Source organism: Echinops telfairi, unplaced genomic scaffold, assembly GCF_000313985.2.
Source record: "Echinops telfairi isolate 266 unplaced genomic scaffold, ASM31398v2 ScPeMD7_7466;HRSCAF=8504, whole genome shotgun sequence".
Classification (NCBI taxonomy): Eukaryota; Metazoa; Chordata; class Mammalia; order Afrosoricida; family Tenrecidae; genus Echinops; species Echinops telfairi.
Window position 1 is genome coordinate 7,303,735 of NW_022111366.1, and position 18,693 is coordinate 7,322,427.

An 18,693-nucleotide genomic window follows, 5' to 3' on the forward strand; every position below is an offset into this window, starting at 1 on the left:
TGCCCCTTTGCAGCACCGCAGTGTGACAGGCAATCCTGTCCCGGCATAGCGTGTTTGCCATTCCAAGAATCATGTCTTCTGGGAAAGCAGCAGAGTGGGCCTGAGCTTAGTCTCCAATCTTTCTTAGAAAGGTCAGTGGTCACCACCCGTTCCGACGCAGCTTAGTCTCAATGACCGAGGCCTGCCTGTAAGGCCCACACTGTGCACACTGAGCTATTGCTGAGGGAGAACAAGTGGGTGCAGCCACCGGACAATCTCTCATTGTGAACGCCCACTTTTTCCCGACGGCTTAGTGCTCTATCAGCGCCTGTGCTTTCTCTGGCCTCTCTTTGCTGACAACTCTCGCTGTATCATGTTTCACTGATGTTCACACGCCTCCTTGGCAACTCTTTTGTAACGTTACTTCATTTTGCGAAATAGAAATTTGGCAATTAAATGTGTTGGATGACATACCAAGCAAGAGTACCCGGACTGTAAGGATGCGAGTCGAAGGTGGTTGGGGGGGTGGGGTGGAGGTCCAAGGCAAAGCACTGTTCTCCAATGAGCTAAGCCTCCCAGCTTCCTCCCCGCCGTGGAGTCCTCTCTCCTGGCTCAGCCTGTAAGACTTGTTTTAAGCAAGAGCATGCCGTGGAACAATGCACTGGAACATATGGCTGCTGTGCCTTTGGGAGCCCCGAGGTGTCGTGTAGGAAGATCAGGAAGGCACCCAGAAGGAGGAGCGAGAGAGAGCCTCAGAATACAGCTGACTCAACGAGTAAGTGCACTGTCAGAGCTGGCCTAAGAACCGCCCAGCTGAGGCCAGACCAAGTTGCAGAACTCTGAGGAATAACAAACCAGTTGCTGCACTCAGGGACTCAATTTGAGGATGGCTGTCACAGCGGTTTCCTGTGAGACACAGGAAGTACACATGATGACAAAGGGTCAGGTGGATGATGTCACTGGCCAAAGGAAACTCCTACTGCTGTGGTGATAAGGACCAAGCTTTGTGGCCCGAATGAATGACAGAGCTAATCAAACAAGCAAACTCATTGCCACCGAGTCAACTGTCACTCATAGGACGGACTCCCTATGGGACTGGGTAGAACTGCCCCGTAGGCTTCTGAGGCTGTAACTCTGTACAGGAGTAGAACGCCCCATCTTCCCGCCGTGGAGCGGCTAGGGGTTCAAACCTAACCTCGTGGTTAGCAGCCCCAGCGCGTAACCACTGCACCACCCAGGCTCCCTGAAAGACTCCTGGAGCTAAGAAATGCAGCACAGAGGGCAAAGCCAGCTAAGGCTGACAGCCCGCTCCACTTTCTCCTCTCCAGCCGCGGAGGTGTGAAACTACGTGGTGTGCTGAAACACCAAGCACACCAAGCCTGGCACGTGGGTTTTGTTGGAGTTAGTCACTTCCAGCTCAGAGCAGCCTTCTGCCCAGCAGTACAAAGCACGACCCCGCCCTGGGCCTGGCCCACACTCATGCTGTTTGAAGCCCGCGCGGAAGCCGCCGTGTCAATCCCTCTCGTTCACGGTCTTCCTCTTTGCACTGGCCCGCTGCTTTACCAATCAGTCGGTCCCTCTCCAAGGGCGGTCCCTCTTGATGCCCCGGCCCATGTATGTGAGGCAAAGTCTTGCTATCTTCGTTTGTAAGAACCATTCAGAATGTACGCATTCCAACATAGGCTGGTCACATTCTTCTGGCAGTTCCTAGTGTACACAATATTTGGGGGTAGCACCGTCAATCAAAGGCATCAGCTCTCTGGCTCTCTTCATTCACTGGCCAGATTTCACACGCGTCTGGGGTGAATGAAAATGGCCTGTGTCAGGAGCACCCTAAGTCTCAAAATGACATTTTTGCTTTTGGGCACTTGCGGGAGCTCTTCTGCAGCAGGTACACCAAACGGGATGCATGGTTCGCTTTCGTGACTTGACTGCTGCTTCCTCGCATTGACTGCGGATCAAAGCAGAAAGAAATGAGGGCCAACTTCAATATATTCCCCAAGGATCATGCTGCTGCTTCTTGGTCTACTTGCGAGGATTTTTATTTTCTTTACGTTGAGTCATCCATTTTGAAGGCTGGCAGTCGCTGATTTTCATCACTAAGTGCTTCAGAATGCTCTTCGCTTTCAGCAAGCAAGGATGTGCCACCTGCGTATCACAAATTGTCCCTGCGTCTTCTTCCAATGTCGGTGCAGTCCTCCTCCTCACAGAACTCAGCCTCTGCCCTTACTGGCTCACATACGGACTAGGTAAGCATTGTGAAACACACCACCCTAGCACACGCCTTTCCAGGTTCAAGCCGTCACCCTGGACCACCGACCGCTTCTTCAACTTGAACTTGCACAAGGTCATTTGCTGGTCGCTTCAGAAGTCAGCTTCTGGCCTTGTTTTAACTGATAGCGTTTCTGCCACCTCCCTTTCCATGGATGTAGTTACTTGAGTCCGACGTATCCCGTCTGGTGAGGTCCACAGGGATCGTCACCATTTGTGTTGTGGAAAAGTGGTACTTGCACTGAAGACGTCTTTGGTTTTGCAAAATGCTATCCTGTGATCTCCAGCTTTGCTTCTATCACGATAGTCACGTTTTCTAACTCCTGCGCCTCTTGAGAGTGCCTCCAACCGGAGCGGTTCATCTTCTGACCGTCAGTCAATGTGCCTCTGCTAGTCACCAGGTTTTAGAACCGCATTTCAAATTTTTTTGGCTAGTTTTTAGAAACAGATCATCAGCTACTTCTTCGTAGTCTGCCTTAGTCTGGAAGCCCTACTGAAACCATTTAGCATGGGTGACCTAGCTGGTCTTTAAAATGCAAGCCACACCTAGAATGGCACAGTGACCCAGGAGAACACGGATGCAGGGACCGTGAGCTATTTACTGCGGCGTTGCTGACCAGTCTCTGTAACTCCCACCACAAGACCTTTCCCTGCCTGGATCTGGGTTAATAGGTGGGGAAAGACACTGATAGAATTCACCTGTAAGTCACTGTGAACAGGAATCGTTGCCATTACCATCCGGCCAGGCACAAAATGAGCCCTCTGAGAAGCAGGAAGGGGGCTCTCACTAGCAGCCAGAGCCAGTGGAGCAGAGCCCTTGGGACTCCGAGCGCTTTGCCCGGGGACCCTCCTGGATCCAGAAGACGACTGGGGACATCAGAGCAGCAGCAGCAGCAGAACCGGGAGTCAGCGCAGGAGGCAGAGTGGTGGACTCGCACCCACACAGCACGTCAAGCGGCGCGAGCATAGTGGCAGGAGGCTGGCCTGTGGAGTGGGGTGCCTCTGGGCACTTACTGGGGAATTGAGTTTGCCGACCTATGGAAGTGGAGCTGAATGGTTTTGGACTGAGGCTTAGTGGAGGGAGGTGCCTCCGGGCACTTACTTTAGAAAGCTGGATTTGTACGGAGCGTGAGCTGAATGCCTGTGGGTTGAGGCTTTCAGTGGAGTGGCATGCCCTCGGGCATTTGTTGGGAGCCCTGAATGAACTCAGTAACGTGTGATGATGCGCAACTGTCTCCTGAGCATTTCTCACCGGCACTGTCATTTATAACTCCTTAAATGAACCCTTTAAGTCATGAGCATTATCTGCGATTCCGCTGTAGCCCCTGCAACAAATATGAGAATCTAGGTCTAAACATAGAAAATGCTGTTTGGGATAGGACACAAGGACACGTGTATTTGCATGGTGCAAACGCTCCAACATCGCTTTATACTGCGTTTGCCTTAAGGTGAAATGGCTGTATTCACTCTGGAACCAGTGATCGTGGACAACTTCCTGAGCTTTTCGCTGCCTCAGTTTCTCCATCTGAAACGGGCGTCCTACCTCACTGGATTGCTGCGGGGAAAAGGGCAGCAGGGAGCAGGCAATGAGGCTAACGTATGAAACAAACCCTAACAACCCCAAGGGGATGTGTAAAGGCCAACACCAGTTGGTGGCACCTGACTTTCAACGGCGGTCACCTTCCCACTTCTGAAAGTCTTCAAAGGAGCCCAGGCTTCCTGCCGCCAAGCAGGGCCCGGCGGGTGCCCATGATCAGAGCTCACAAGAAGCACGTTCCTTTCACGAACCCCCAAAGACAGGCATCTGACCACTTGCAAAAATAGCTCGGTCGTTTGGTTCAATGAAACCATCTTTGGAAACAGAAAGGGAAGAAGGAGCGAGGCAGGGTTTGTTCCTAGGCCCCGTGGGGGCATAAAGGGAAGGCTGTACAGAAGGCAGGGAGGGCTGCCTTGTGACCCCGACCGGGGCCATGCGGATCCCCCTGAGATGCCCTGTCTCTCTAGCATCCCCCTGACAGTCTGTCTCTCTCTACACATTACAAAAGGTGCTCAGAAGTTTTATTTCTGGTTCGGTGCTTTTTCCAACCACCGCTGGGTTTAGACAAGATTCAGGCCAAGGGCCGGCGGGTGACCAAGTGTGTACAATGCCTGAGGGCACGGTGCCCGGCCTTCGCAGACTGGCTGTCCTGCCCGCAGCAACCCTGCCCGAGAACTGCATTTGTGCCGCCTTCTTTCCAACCCACAACCCACCAGGGAGCCCGTGCTATGGACAAAGGGGTTTTATTAAGGGCTGGGGGAGTAGAAAATCCAACAGCCCTAAAGAGGAGCGTAAAGGAGGGTCCTGTGGACCCCCCGGCTCTCCCCCATGGCTGCTGGGAGCCTGCCAGCACCTAGGTCGCAGGCTCTCTGGAGTTGCTGGCCCTGGCGTTAGAAAGCTGGGGCTGGGCAGTTGTCAGTGTGGTTCGGGAGAAGGCGGTGTGGATGGGGCCTGCTGCAGGACCAGTCCTGCCTCTCCCACCCACCTCTGCCCCCTGCAGCAGTGCTGCCAACAGCATACCACAAGCATACCTCCCTGGGGCTGTTTCCCCACCTCCGTGCACCCACTCAGATCTGCTGAGGAGCCCATGGGAACCCCAAACCCATTCTGTCTCTGGATCCATGAGCACGGCAGCTCCTTAGAACACAAACTCCATTCCCATGGGCACCCAATGGTACAGTCTCAGAGGAGAGCAGAGCTCCAACCCCAGCAGGGTGGGAGCGCATGGTGGGAGTCCTGGAGTCAGTCCCCCCCATGGACTACCCTGGGGAGAAGATGTTCCTCCTGCCTCTCAGGCAGACTCACACAACCATGGTGGCCTTGAGCGGACCAAGGTCTTGGCTACATTTACAGAGACTCCAAATGTGGTAGTTATATAATCATCTGTTAATTTGAGAGGATTAAGAAAGAAGGGGTGGAGTCTAGCCTGTCAATCAGGTCACAGCCAATGAGGTCTCTGTGTGGGCATGGCCTTCTCCTGAGGATTCTGGGAACTTCTGTATTTCCTCCTTGGAGGCTAGAGACATTCTCTTTCTAGGTTCACTCTCTGTGAGACAATGCAGCTGACAAGACACACGGAACTACACTAGTGCCCTCAGCTGGAGGAACCACATAGAGACCCGTGCCAGCGCTGAGATGCTTACACCGCCACTGGATCCACAAGACTTCCCACCCCCTGGCCTGCCATCTTCTTGCATTCGGCATCATTGAAGGTGCTTTGTGAGTCTGAAGAGGGCTTTATAGATTGATATTGGACATAGGGGCTAATATAAGACTTATGGACTTGATCTGGACTCGACATATATGTAAAGCTTTTTCTTATACAGATGAGTATCTATGAATTTGTTTCTCTAGTCTACCCAGACTACCACGCCAAAGATCACTCATCTCCACTGTGATCAGAGCTACACTCCCCTCCCTCACTGGAACCCTCACCAAAATCTCTCCTGGAGACAGGATTTCCTGGTGGGGTTTATCACCGCCACTGCTTGAAACTCACCCCGCCACGTGTGCGCCTGTGGCCCCGACCCAGGCGTGCGTGCTGCAGCGCCTACCCGCAGTGCTGCGCAGCGTCAGCACCACCCTTTGGAGGCCACCATGCAATTCGTCAGGCCCAGCCGCCAGCAAGGTGGCTCTGATTCGTGGCACACCCAACTGGGCCAGAGAAGAGCCGTTCTCTGTAATGGCTGACCTTTCTTCCACGGGGCCTCTGGTAGAAGCACACCTTTCATGGAGGGCAATGTGCAGCACAAGCCTGCTGACCAGTCCCCACTGTGCACCATGAGGGAAGACAGCTGTGCGGCAATGAACAGTCTCCAGAGCACTATGGGCATTTTCACCCTCGGTGAAATGCGGGTTTGGACTGCACAGCCTGTGTGACTCCAAGAGTGATTCCCTGGGAAAAGGGGCAGCTCCCGGAACACGAAGCCCCCAGCCCGCCGGTGGCACAAGTGGCGTCATAGGAATGAAAACCGCAGTCTGCCACAGAGGTGGTTTGGCAGTGTAACCAGCCTCCGCCTCCCGCGTGCCAGTCAAAACGGTGACAAAGACACCTGCTGTGATGCCCACTGGACTGTCCCTGCCAATCTGGGCTGCGCTGAGTGCTCCGGCATCGCAGCAGGGACACGATTTACGACGTTCTCACGTAACCACGCACTAAGCAGGTTATCCAGATCCACAGATGCCACATAGGAGGGGGGGAGCCCAATGGGTGGGGCACAGGCTTGGAAGCCTGACCCCTGGGCAAGGCTCCCATGACAACTGGGGTGACACATCGTGAAGGCAGCCGTGCTGTAGTAAGTCTCTCCCACCTCAGTTTCCTCATCGGTAGCCATAGGATGAATAATGCCTGCCTCACAAAGTTCTGTAAAAGTCATAGATTCCCAAACATATTTGGCCTACACCCTGTTACATAAAAAAATTTTACTCAGCAGCCTCCTGGTAATCCAAAGCTCTTTCACTATAGCGCACAACAGGGGAAAGCACAGGTATCCGTTTTGCAGCTCCCTGCATCCTTTCAGCGCTCCCCCAGGCAGGGTATCGCCCACTTAGGGAAATGCGGGAAGACTAGTGCTTAGCTCAGGAACCAGACTAAAGTTATTATTCAAACTCCCAACTCACTGCCATGGGGCTGATCCCAACTCAGCACCTTCAGGGCAGAGCAGAACTGCCCGTGTGTTCACAAAGCTGTAAATCTTTCCGGCAACAGACAGCCTCAATTTTCTCTCACGGTGCGGCTCATGGGTTTGAACCACCGACTAGTGTAAGCCACTAGACCGCCCGCCCGCACTCTCTTAATGAAGCATCAAAAATAATGAGATTCATGCAGAGATTAAAAGTCTGAGCCTCCAGTTTCTCATTACGCTTCTCTCCTGCACACGTTTTTAAAACAGCTGTCCCTCGATGTCAAGCCCCTACTGAACACTTAATTCTTTACTGGCAAGGTAAGGAGGTGGCTGCATAATGACTGGCCAAACCAGCGGACTTCGGAGAGTGGACGAAACAGGGTGATTGGGAATTACACTCGGGTGGTCGGGTCTACTCAGCATGGCTTCTGACCTTACCCATGAACCACAAGCCAATGTCCGGAGCAAGTTCAGCAGTCTGAGACAGGGAGGGTTCGTCTCCATCCCTGCTGGGAACTACCAACCACTGTAAGGTGAGGCTTAGCAAAACCCCAACCTGCGGGTGAGCCAGCGACGGCAAGTCTGCTCAGAACTCAGGGAGCTAGTTGGACACCTGAAGCACCCCCTGCATGTGGCCTCTGCAGAAACTCTCCCAGCTGTTTTCTATCCAGGCCCCACGACTGCACCCCCTCCCCTCCCACCCCTTCTCCACGGCCCACCTTACCTCAGGTGTCCCAGGCTGTAAAAGCGGGACTCGCCGTCGGTAGAGCGGACCACCTGCAGCGTGAACATGGGCTGCAGCTGCCGGAGCTCCAGCAGGACGATGGCCAGGTAGTGGATGAAGAGAAGGGCGTCCACAAGGGACACTGCATATTGCACGATGCCCTGGTAGTTCCGGTCCCGCGAGTCCAAAATCCGGACCCCGTAAAAAAGCCAATAGGAAATCACGAACAGAAAGACGAGGACCATGAGGAGGGCCCGGAGCACAAACACGCGCGGCGCGTCGGCCCTCTGCCTGCGGAAGAAGAGTGCCCAGGTCCCGATGAGCAGGATGAGGAGTTTGAAAGCCACGGAGATGAAGAGTCCCTCACAAATGGTGCCACAGGGCTCCAGCTCCTCCCGCCACAGGATCGGGGGCAGCAGGATGAAGGCGATGGGGGTGAGGACAACTAGAAGTCCCAGGAAGGCGGCGACGGTGAGGCCCAGGTAACGCTTGCAATCCAGGCCCACGCTGTCCTCCATGTCCTTGCTGATTCTAGCAATGTCCTCCTGGGAGATGCTGTGCTCCGAGGTGCCTGTGATGGCCGTGGTGGTCTCTCCCCAGTTGTCATCCTGGCGGGGAGAAGACAGGGAACATGAGGAGCGAGGCACACAGGGAACCCGTGAAGCATCCCCCACCCCCAAAGGCACTTGACATCAAAGGAGAGCCTCCTTAATAAATCCCAGACACGGGCTTGTCAGAAAATGGAAGTGCCACTCTTTCAAGATGTTTTTTTGTCAACCTTAATAACATGCATGGACCCTTTGCAAGATGTATTATAGTTCCATCTGATCGGAGAAAGCATTACTTCACCCTTTGGCTTGTTTGTTTTGGCAGTTCATGACCAGCATGTTCTATAGCATTGACTATGAGCCTGCCATGCAGAATTCCCGAGAGGCTCTGAGAGACCTGGGGCCATTTGCCCTGCAATAAACAATCCCGTTGCTACGGTAACCGTGTGAAAACACATCTGTAGCATAAAAGCTCATGCCACCTCAATTCATGGCTGGGTAATAAAGAGTTACAGCTGCCAACTTCTATGCTTGGGGAGTCTGACTGGGCCGGCCAAGCGCTGAAGAGGTACTGAAACAAGGGAACGGATCTTCCTTTACAGCTCCGGTCCTTATCATCCACAGGTTCCCCATCTGTTAATCAGCCCGGCCAAACCCCAAGCCCACTGCGGTGGAGCTGCTGGACGCGTTCCAACACTGTGGGGCAGAGCAGAACCGCCCCCGGGGGAGCCCACATCTCCATCTTTCTCCTGTGGCCTGGCTGCTGGGCCTGAACTGCTGACCTAGAAGTTTGCAGCCCAATCCCTAGCCCACAGCATCGCCAGGGTGGTTAATTCTCCTCTCAGTACATTTTCACCTCTTTTTAAAACAAATCATTTTATTAGGGGCACATACAACTCATCACAATCCATACATACATCAATTGTGTAAAGCACATTTGTACATTCATTCCCTCATCATTCTCAAAACATTTGCTCTCCACCTAAGCCCCTGGCAACAGCTCATTTCCCCCCTCCCTCCCTGCTCCCCTCTCCCTCATGAACCCTTGATAATTTATAAATTACTACTTTGTCATATCTTTTTTCACAAGAAAATGAGCAATTGATATTAAAATCATTACTTTGTCATATCTTTTTTCGCGGGAAAATGAGCAACTGATATTAAGGGCTAAAGTAGAAGGCAAATGTTTTGAGAATGATGAAGGCAACAAATGTACATATGTGCTTGACACAATGAATGTATGTATGGATTGTGATAAAAATTGTATGAGCCCCCTATAAAATAATTTTAAAAAAAGATGTTTTCACCTTTTTGTTGTAGTTTGCGAGTGATTTTGTTGTTTAAAATGGTCCCCAATGATAGCATGGAAGAGCGATCTAATGCTCTGTAGCCCAAGAAGGCTGCAATGATTTCGATTGCAAGGAATTAGATTTTTTCATGCATGCAAGAGTGTGCTATTGGCAATGAGTTTATTGTTCAGGAATGAAGAATATATATTAAGTAAGGTGTCTGTAGGCAAAATATGGAATGATGTAGGATGCATCAAGAGAAGAGGGAAAGAATACACAGAGTCCACCATATCAGAAACCATATTCCACCGTCCACCATGTCAGGAGGCACCAATGGTGTTCAAGGAAGAAGTTCAAGCTGCACTGAATACATTAACCAAAAACATGGCTCCAGGAATTGATGGACTACCCAGTGAAATGTTTCAGTAATCTGGAGAAGCACTGGAAGCACTCTCTTATTTATGCCAGGAAATTTGGAAGACAGCTCTTTGGCCAACTGACTGGGAGATATCCATATCTGTTCCCATTCCAAAGAAAGGTGACCCACCAGAATGCTCAAACTATACAACGCTGTCATTGATAGGGCACACAAGTAAAACTGTACCTAGGACCATCCAACAACGGTTACAGCCGCACCTGACAGGGAACTGCCAGAAGTTCAGGCTGGATTCAGGAGAGGACATGGAGCAAGGGCTATGTATCATGGCTGATGTCAGATGAACCTGGGTTGAAAGTGGAGAATACCAGAGCGATGTTTACTTATGTTTCATTGACTATGCCAAGGCACTTAATTGTACAGGTCATAGTACACTAGGGGTACCCTTGAGAAGAATGGGAATTCCAGAACACTTCACCGCGCTCGGTGGAACCTGTACATGGACCACGAGGCAGCTGCAAGGAGAGAACAAGGGAACACTGCATGGTTTAAAGTCAGGAAGGTGTGCGTGAGGCTTGCATTTTCTCACCATACTTGTTCAATCTGAACGCTGAGCAGACCATCAGAGAAGCTGGATGATTTGAAGAAGAGTGCATATCAGGATTAGAGAAAGGCTCAATAACAATCTGCTGGATGCAGATGGCATAATCTGGCTTGCTGCAAGGGAAGAGGGACTGAAGCCCTTGCTGATGAAGATCAGGGACTGTGGCCTTCAGTGTGGATGATGACTCAATGGAAGGAAGACCCAAATCCTCGCAACTGGACCACTGGATACCATCACGATAAATGGAGAAAAGGTTGAAGTTGTCAAGAGTTTTGTCTGACTTGGATCCACAACCAATGCTCGTAGAAGCAGCAGTTAAGAGATCAAAAGACTTGTTGCATAGATAAATTTGCTGCACAAGCTCTCTTTAGAATACTGAAGAAGATGCTTCTTTGAGGACAGAAGTGCACCTGACCCAAGCCATGGTATTCTCCACTACATCATATGCATGTGAAAGTTGGCCATTGAAAAGGGGAGACCGTAGAAGAATTGATGCATTTGAATTCTGTTGCTGTGAAGAGTACTGAAAGGACCAGGGACTGCTGAAAGGACAAACAGATCTGGACTGGAAGAAGTAAGGTCAGAATGCCCCTTAGAGGCCAGGGGGGAAAGACTCCATCATACGCACATTCAACATGTTGGAGAAGGACACCATGTCTCGTAAAGTGGAGGGGTGGCAAAAAAGAGGAAGGCCCCTGACGAGCTAGATTGACCCAGTGGCTGCATCAATGGGCTCAGGCACGGGAATAAGTGTTTTGTTCTATGGTGCATAGACTCACTATGGATCACGGTCAACTTGATAGCACCTAACAACAAAAACAAGGTGTCTTTACAGGAGCCCTGGTGGCAGAGTGGTTATGCATTATATCCTCAAGGTCGGAAGTTTGAAACCATCAGCAACTCCGAGGGAGAAAGACAAGGCTTTCTACACCTATGAAGAGCTACAGTCTGGGAAACTCACAGGGCCAGTTCTACTCTTTTCTATAAGTCGCTCTGAGTCAGCACGATTCAACGGCAGTGAGTTTGTTTTGTTTTCGTAAAGTGTCTATAAACAGAAGCACACATAAAGCAATGCTACATTCTCATCCATTGGTGGATGAGAATGTTGTGACCAAAGCTTGCAAGAACCTAATCCTGGATTTCCTCTCGGAGTAGGGGTTAATTAAGTGTTCACGGCAGGAACGGGGACAACTGATAGTCGAGAGCGTCAACTGCACAAGGAACCATCTGCCTGCAGCCAGTCCACACGTTTTTGTTTGGAAACTCCAGGGGACGTCAAGACCCACTGACAAAATGTCTACCACTCTGACATCATATTTCCTATCGACAGAGTCAAGGGGATTCAAAGGTCTAACCTGAGCCCACAAATAGCTCAGAAGTTCCTCCCGAAGCACACGTTTCATGACCACAAACCAGCCAGGGCGCCAAGAGACCCAGGGCAATGTCTTGTCTTGTTTCCACTGTTTAAAGTGGTTTCAAGTTAGAACAACTGTCTCTTCATGAACAGATGTAACCGTTGGGATTTTAAACCATTTTGCTACTTCACTGGCAACTGTGATGATTCCAGAACCAGGGCACAGCAGGAAGGTTTTGCCTCATGGGTTTGTGATTTAACTTGGAAAAAGCAAACCAGCAGCAGTGGCAGAAACAAACAAACAAACAAACAAACCCGTCTCCCTGCCATCGAGTTGAAGCCAACTCATAGCAACCCTATCGGGCAGAGTGGAACTGCCCCCGTGGGTTTCTGAGACTGTAACTCTTCATGAGTGGAGAAAGCCTCCTCTTTCTCCTGAAAAGTGCCCGGTGGTTTTGAACTGTTGACCTGACAGTTACCAGCCCAACTCTTAACCACTACACCACCAAGACTCCAGCAGTAGTGAGTGGGCTGGAATTAATGAACAGGACACCAACCTACTAGAGAAGCCTTATTCAAGTTAATGACGGAGACCGCTTATCACAGAACTGCCTTAAATTCATGAAGGATCAAAGTATTAAGATGTGCGAACCGTGAATGGTACCGGCTACGGCACGGGATGATGGCTGTGGTGACACCCTCATCGGCGGAGCAAGTTCTTCCACTTGAAAAGTCAGGCGTGTCCCGCACCATGAGAGGGCTGCAGCTTAAGACAACAGCCCGAAGCAGCCGGGATTCTCATCACTGTGGAAAATCTTCTGGCAACTTTATGCAAATTTCAATGTATGTCTGCGTATTTAAAATTTACATATGTCTGTCTGGCCCGACACTCCCACTTCTAGGTTTTTACCCAACAGAAAACATGTCCACAAAACAATTTCTAGATAGCCCCCAATAAACTGATTTTTTAAAAAAATTCTAGAAGAATGTTCCCAACAGCTTTATTCAAATTACAGTAAAGCTGTACAACTCAAATATTCATCATCAGGAGGATGAGGAGCCAATTGTGGTATACTCTTATGATCAAAGAGTGGTTATGTGGTCGGCTATAATCTACAAGGTCATCAGTTCAAAACCATCAGCTAGCCGCTCCTCCAGAGAGAGACAGCTTTCTACTGCTGCAAAGACTTCGTCTTGGAAAACTCACAGGGGCAGCTCTACCCTGCCCTCCAGGGTCACCATGAGTCAGCATCGACTTCAGGTCAGTGAGCCACATAATGGAATACTTCTCAGCAAAGAGGAACTGCACATGAATGAATCTCAAAAGTATTATGCTGAGTAGGGGGGAGGGGAGTCTATAATAAGAGAATATAATTTTAACACATCAAAATCCCAAACTAATCTATAGGGAGAAAATCGAACCAGTTAATCTCTTGGAGAGATCGAGGCAGGGGCAAGACTGACTGGGAAGCTTTCTGGAGTGATGGATATGCTATCTTCCTAGGGGTGTAGATAGACGGATATCAGCATTTCTTCATTTCTCCATATGTACACTTGGTCCTATTTAAAATGAAAGAGGCAAACACTAAATGCAGGTGGAGGAAGGGACAGTAAAACCCAAACCCAAGCCGACTGTCATTGCGTCAACTCGGATTCATGTCGGCCCTCTAAAGGCCTTCCTAGACCGTATGTCTCCATGGGTAGCAGACAGTCTCATCGTTCTCCTTCGGAGTGGCTGGTGGGTTTGAACCGCTGATTTCATGGTTAGCAGCTTAAACATTGAGCCCACCATAGCCCCATGGGGCTCCTTGAACTGGGGTGGGGTAATGAAGGGGGTTAAAACCACACAATCAAAGATATGCAACATGGTTTCACATAAGGCAAGCTCATAAAATCATTTACTTTGTAACACTTTGGCTCCAGGTTTTAGACAAGTCCTTATAATCAATGGGTTATCCGTGGTAAAAATCATTATTTGTAGTATCCTAACACAGCCTAATCTAGCTACTCACCCTTTCCCCTACACACCCTAACTACATCCTCTGTTCTTTTTAGGACTTTGTGAACGTCTATGCCTCGCCCAGAGGGCTCTCTTACTGAAACTCGACAAAACCTCAAGGATCCATCTCACTGCCACCGAGGCTATTCCAATCCACAAGGACCTTACAGGAAGAGGTAGAGCTGTCTCTGGTTTCTGAGACTGTAAATCTCTACAGGAGGAGAAAGCCTCATTTCACTCCTGCAGAACGGCTAGTGGCTCAAACTGCGGGCAGCAGCCTAACCCAACAGGGAAACCACCACTACGCTCTCAGGTCTACTGCCTGAGAACAGGAAGGAGCTAAAAGCCTCTAACACAAACACCTGTTTCTGCTGAAGCAAGAACACCTACAGAGGCTGAGTGCCCTAGGCCACACAGCCCAACCGACAGCTGAAAGAAAACGGACCTTCTTACGCACGTACTGGAGGTCCACACAAAGTCCTAGGCTTGGCCTCATCCATCCATCCTCCCTCCCCCCATCACCGAGGCTGGCACTGCAAGAGCAGTGAAGGTACCAGCTCATCGTGGGGCAAACCTCACATCCAAACCCCCTGCCGCTGTGGGTCCCAGCAGCGTCTTCTGTGCTCTGAGCTATTCCCACTGCAGTCCACATCTCGGCTTAAAAGTGCTGATCTCGGAGCCCCTGCAGCTGTGCACAGATACGCGCTCCTTCCTATAGCCTTACAGCTGCGGGTGCATACGTTGCTTTGTTTACCTAGGGACAAGGCTGGGCATGCATGTACCTACTTCGGGCGCTGTGGAGGGGGTGTGAACGTGTTTCTGGGTATAGCTCAGATGTTTATTTAAATCTGGTGGGCTATTAGCCAGTTGAGAATGAGAGAGGAACTCACACAGTGTTTTGCAAAAACACCAAAATGAATGAACTTCCAATAAAACTGGGTGATTTTAAAAACTGGGTGATTGCGCCTACGCAGTCTGAATCATCAGCTTTTCTTAAAAATCACAAGGCCCGGTAGCATAAAGCCTATGCGCCTGCTGGCTGGCAACGCTCGTTTGGAGCAAAGGAGCCACTGCCCCTTTGGACAGGCAATGGCACCTCCAGTGGGCGGCACACCACATCCCCACACCCCACAGCCCTACATCCCGCGTCTCCACACCTCATGTCCCCTGACCCCGTATCTCCACACCGACACCCCGCAGCCCCTCACCCGAGCCCCCACTTCCTGCGTCCCCTCACCTGGCGTTGTGGCACGGAGTGTCATTCACCCCCAGGCTTGCCTGCGGTGTTTCGTCCCCCTTTGGAGGATTCAAAATCCTCACTACTGAGGATTCCCTAACATCCTCAGTACTGAGGTTGGTGGTTCTAACCCACCCAGAGGTGTTCCCGGAAGGCTGTCAGTCTGCTGCCAAAGGGACCAGGCCTCAAAAACCCATCGGAGTGGATGTCTGCGCCGCACACATGGAGCTGCGGGAGTCAGGATCAGGTTGATGGCAGCGGATTGTTTAAGCCAGGTGTCTGAGACTGAGGCGCCCTAGTGGTGCACTGGGCTATGCGATGCGCTTCCAATCACTCCGTGGGTGAAAGACACAGCTGTCGGCTCTCGTGAAGATTTTAGTCTCAGAAATCCTAAGGAGCGGGTTTCTGCCCTATCCGGTTGCTGTGAATTCTACTTGACTCAAAGGCAGTGTTTGATTTTGGATTTGAGTATATAGTAACAACCAAAGTACCAACTACTGCCACTGAGCTGACTCTAACTCGTGTGGACCCTGTTCAGGACGTCCGGGCTGTCATCTTTACAGCAGGAGCCAGCCTCATAGCTCTCCCACAGAGTGGCTGTGGTGCGTTCGAACTGCCAGCCCTGAAGTGAGTAGCCCAATGCCTAACCCACAGGGTCATCGGGCTTTCTTATCTGTCAACCCCAGATGTATTTCACACATTTATTAGCGATGTTCAGTCTCAAAAACTCACACACTGCCAACAAGTCTATTCCAACTCATCATGTCCCTGTAGGACGGAACAGAACTGCCCCTGTGGGTTTCTGAACTGTTTGTAGGACAAGAAAGCCTCATCTTTCTCCCAAGGGAAGGCTGGCGGTTTCAAACTGCTGACCTTGCTGTGAGCAGCCCAACTCCTATGTAATCCACCATGACACCAGGGCTCAGTCTAGGGCACAGGTTCTCAACCTGGGGGTCGAACAACCCTTTCACAGGGGTCACCCGATTCATAACAGTAGCAAAATGACAGTGATGAAGTAGCAACGAAGATAATGTTATGGTTGGGGGGTCACCCTCGCATGAGGACCGGTATGAAAGGGTCGTGGCATGAGGAAGGTTGTGAACCACCGGGCTAGGGTGCTCCAATCCTTCCCTCGAGTGCTCAACACGGATTTGGGCTCCCTGGGGCCGGTTTCCTTCCCTCTCCTACACTGCTACACTTTGGAATGAGTCCCTGAGACTAGCCTTCTCCCTTCCCTGCCCTGTCGGGGACCTTGCTGGCTTCTTTTTCCCCACCACTCAAAGGGAGCCAACCAATCACACTTCAGAAGGCTCCCCGGGCCAGCCAATGGCGGTGCAGGCTGCCCTTAGACCAAGGAGAAACCACAGGGCCAAGAGAAACTACTTTACACGCAAGAAAAACGAAGAGAAAACCCCCAGAGAACCTACGGCAACAAGACTAGGAAAACCTTCACCGACAGGAGCGTGGCCCGTGGCAGCGTGCCTTCAGAAGGCCTTTGGTCTTACCTGAGCGTCCTCTGTCCGAGCGGAATCGTTCGCCAACAGGGGCTCTCCGGTGGGCGCTTGGATAGTGACAGACTTCTCCGACCCTCTGCCATCTTTACTCCGGGGTGACTTGTGTCTCTCTCTGCTTCTCTCCCTGAGGGGTGGGTGGGGGGAGGAAGATAACCAGCTAGCACATGTGAACCCATTCTCTGGGTCGTCAAAAATGGTATACATTTCATTTTGAATTTTTGAAAATTCTACAACCCTGGGCACCACACATGCACACACACACACACACACACACACACACACACACACCCCAGCCACCCATCCCACCCCCTTGGCAAGGAGAGTAAGCTGATGTTTATAAGTAAGCCCTACTTATCAGCGTGTTCTTTTTGCCGTTGCATTCCAAGACGCAAAACAAAGCCGTCACTCCTCCGCTATCTCTAGTGACCTGATTTTTTTTTTCCAGAGCCCCAAATTGTGAGAACCCAAATAGGGCAAGCCAAGGCACATTTTATAAAAATGACCGACTTGATTTGGTCATGATTAGCCTACACGAGCGTTTTAGGACGTTTTCAACATTGAACACAGAATATGTGTCCCTCCCAAAAATAAAAAAATCTGGGCCACATCGTTACCCTACACCTTTGAACAAGAAGAGAAGAAAGGAAATTCTAAGCCGGTCCCGAAAGAACAGTTTGCTGTTTTTGTTCCCACAAATTTAATCCTGGAAGTCATTCCCATAGGGTGTGAGCTGAACTCCAGAGACACCCACAGGCACAATAAAGCAATGACAATGACACCAAGGGGGTGGGGGTGGGGTGGGGGGAGAATGTGCACCTGTGGCAGGTCCACATCGCCCAAGGAAATCAGGTCGCTGCACTTTACCCCAGGTGGCCTTGCTAGATGGCCACGCGGTGCCTGTGAGGACACCGTGCTATGGGTCAGTCTTGGAGGCTCAAAGGGAAGCAGGGTGGCGAAACTGAGAGGTCACAACCCAGGCTTCAAACGCCTACAGAAAATGGCACTCCAGCCTGGCCCTGCCCAGAAACCCCACAAAAGGAAGCCCTTGGTCGACACCCACCCAACAACTGGCGCCCAGTCCATCCAACTCATCGCAAGCCAACTGCTCCCTGGGCTTTCCAAAGACGCGAATCTTTATGAAAGGGACTGCCTCATCTTTCTCCCACGGAGTGCTGGTGGATTCAAACCATCGACCTTTCGGCCAGCTGCCCAATGCTTACCTACTGCACCTCCCTCGTGCCAAGAGTCAATTCCGTGCCCTCACCCTCATGTCCCCCCACAGGCCGCCTTCACAGCAGACCTCCTCCTGCTGCATTTGCCCTCACTCCCAAGGTTCCCTGGGCAGGACAGTAGCATTGTGGGTGCAGACTTTGGGTGGGGAGGGGAACAGTCAAATCTCTGCTTTGCCCCAGTAGTTACAGAGCCTTGCACAACTTATTCAACTTCTAAAAACGTCCGTTTCCTCATCTTCAAAATGGGGACGGTACTTACTGCAACATGTAGACAATGCCCACTACAGCGATGCTCAAGGCAGCAAGGAAGAGATCAAACGACAGACTGCGCTGGGTCAATCTGCTGCACGAGATCTCTTTAAAGTGTTACTCTGAAGACGAAGCTGCATCTGCCTCCAGCCACGGTATTTTCAATCCCCTCCTACATACGTGAATTACAGTGCTGGAGAAGGATACTGAAAGTCCCAAGGACCCCTTGAAGGACAAACAAATCCGTGTTGGAAGAAATAGGGGCAGAATGCTCCTGAGAAGCAACAAGGGTGAGACGACCTCTCGGGGATTTGGACACGTTGTCAGGAGAGACCCGTCTGTAGAGCAGGGCATGAGCCTGGTAAAGCGGAGGGGCTACAAATGTGCTGTACACGATGGATGGATGGATGGATGGATGGTGAGGAGCTGTATGAGCCCCAATAACATGATTTTTTAACAAGCGGAGGGGCAGCGGAAAGAGGAAGACCCTGGACAAGAGGGCTGGCACCGTGGCTGCGTTGATGGGCGCACACAGCACAATTGTGAGGATGACGCAGGGCTGGGCAGCGGGTCCTTCTGTGGTACCTAGGGCACCCAGGGGTGCTGTGAGTTGGAACCAACTCAGTGGAACCTAACAACACAACTACTAGATGGA

The 18,693-nt window shown here is 51.1% G+C and overlaps 1 protein-coding gene across 1 annotated transcript in view; it reads right to left on the minus strand.

The window, feature by feature from the left end:
• The window catches only part of VANGL1 (VANGL planar cell polarity protein 1), a 60,446-nt gene that overhangs the window by 21,164 nt on the left and 20,589 nt on the right, over positions 1-18,693 (minus strand). The window contains exons 3-4 of the mRNA XM_013007782.3: positions 16,549-16,681; positions 7,637-8,244 (exon numbers count right to left, since the gene is read on the minus strand). Of these exons, the coding sequence (XP_012863236.1) occupies positions 7,637-8,244; positions 16,549-16,681 (741 nt within the window). The remainder of the gene's footprint in view (positions 1-7,636; positions 8,245-16,548; positions 16,682-18,693) is intronic.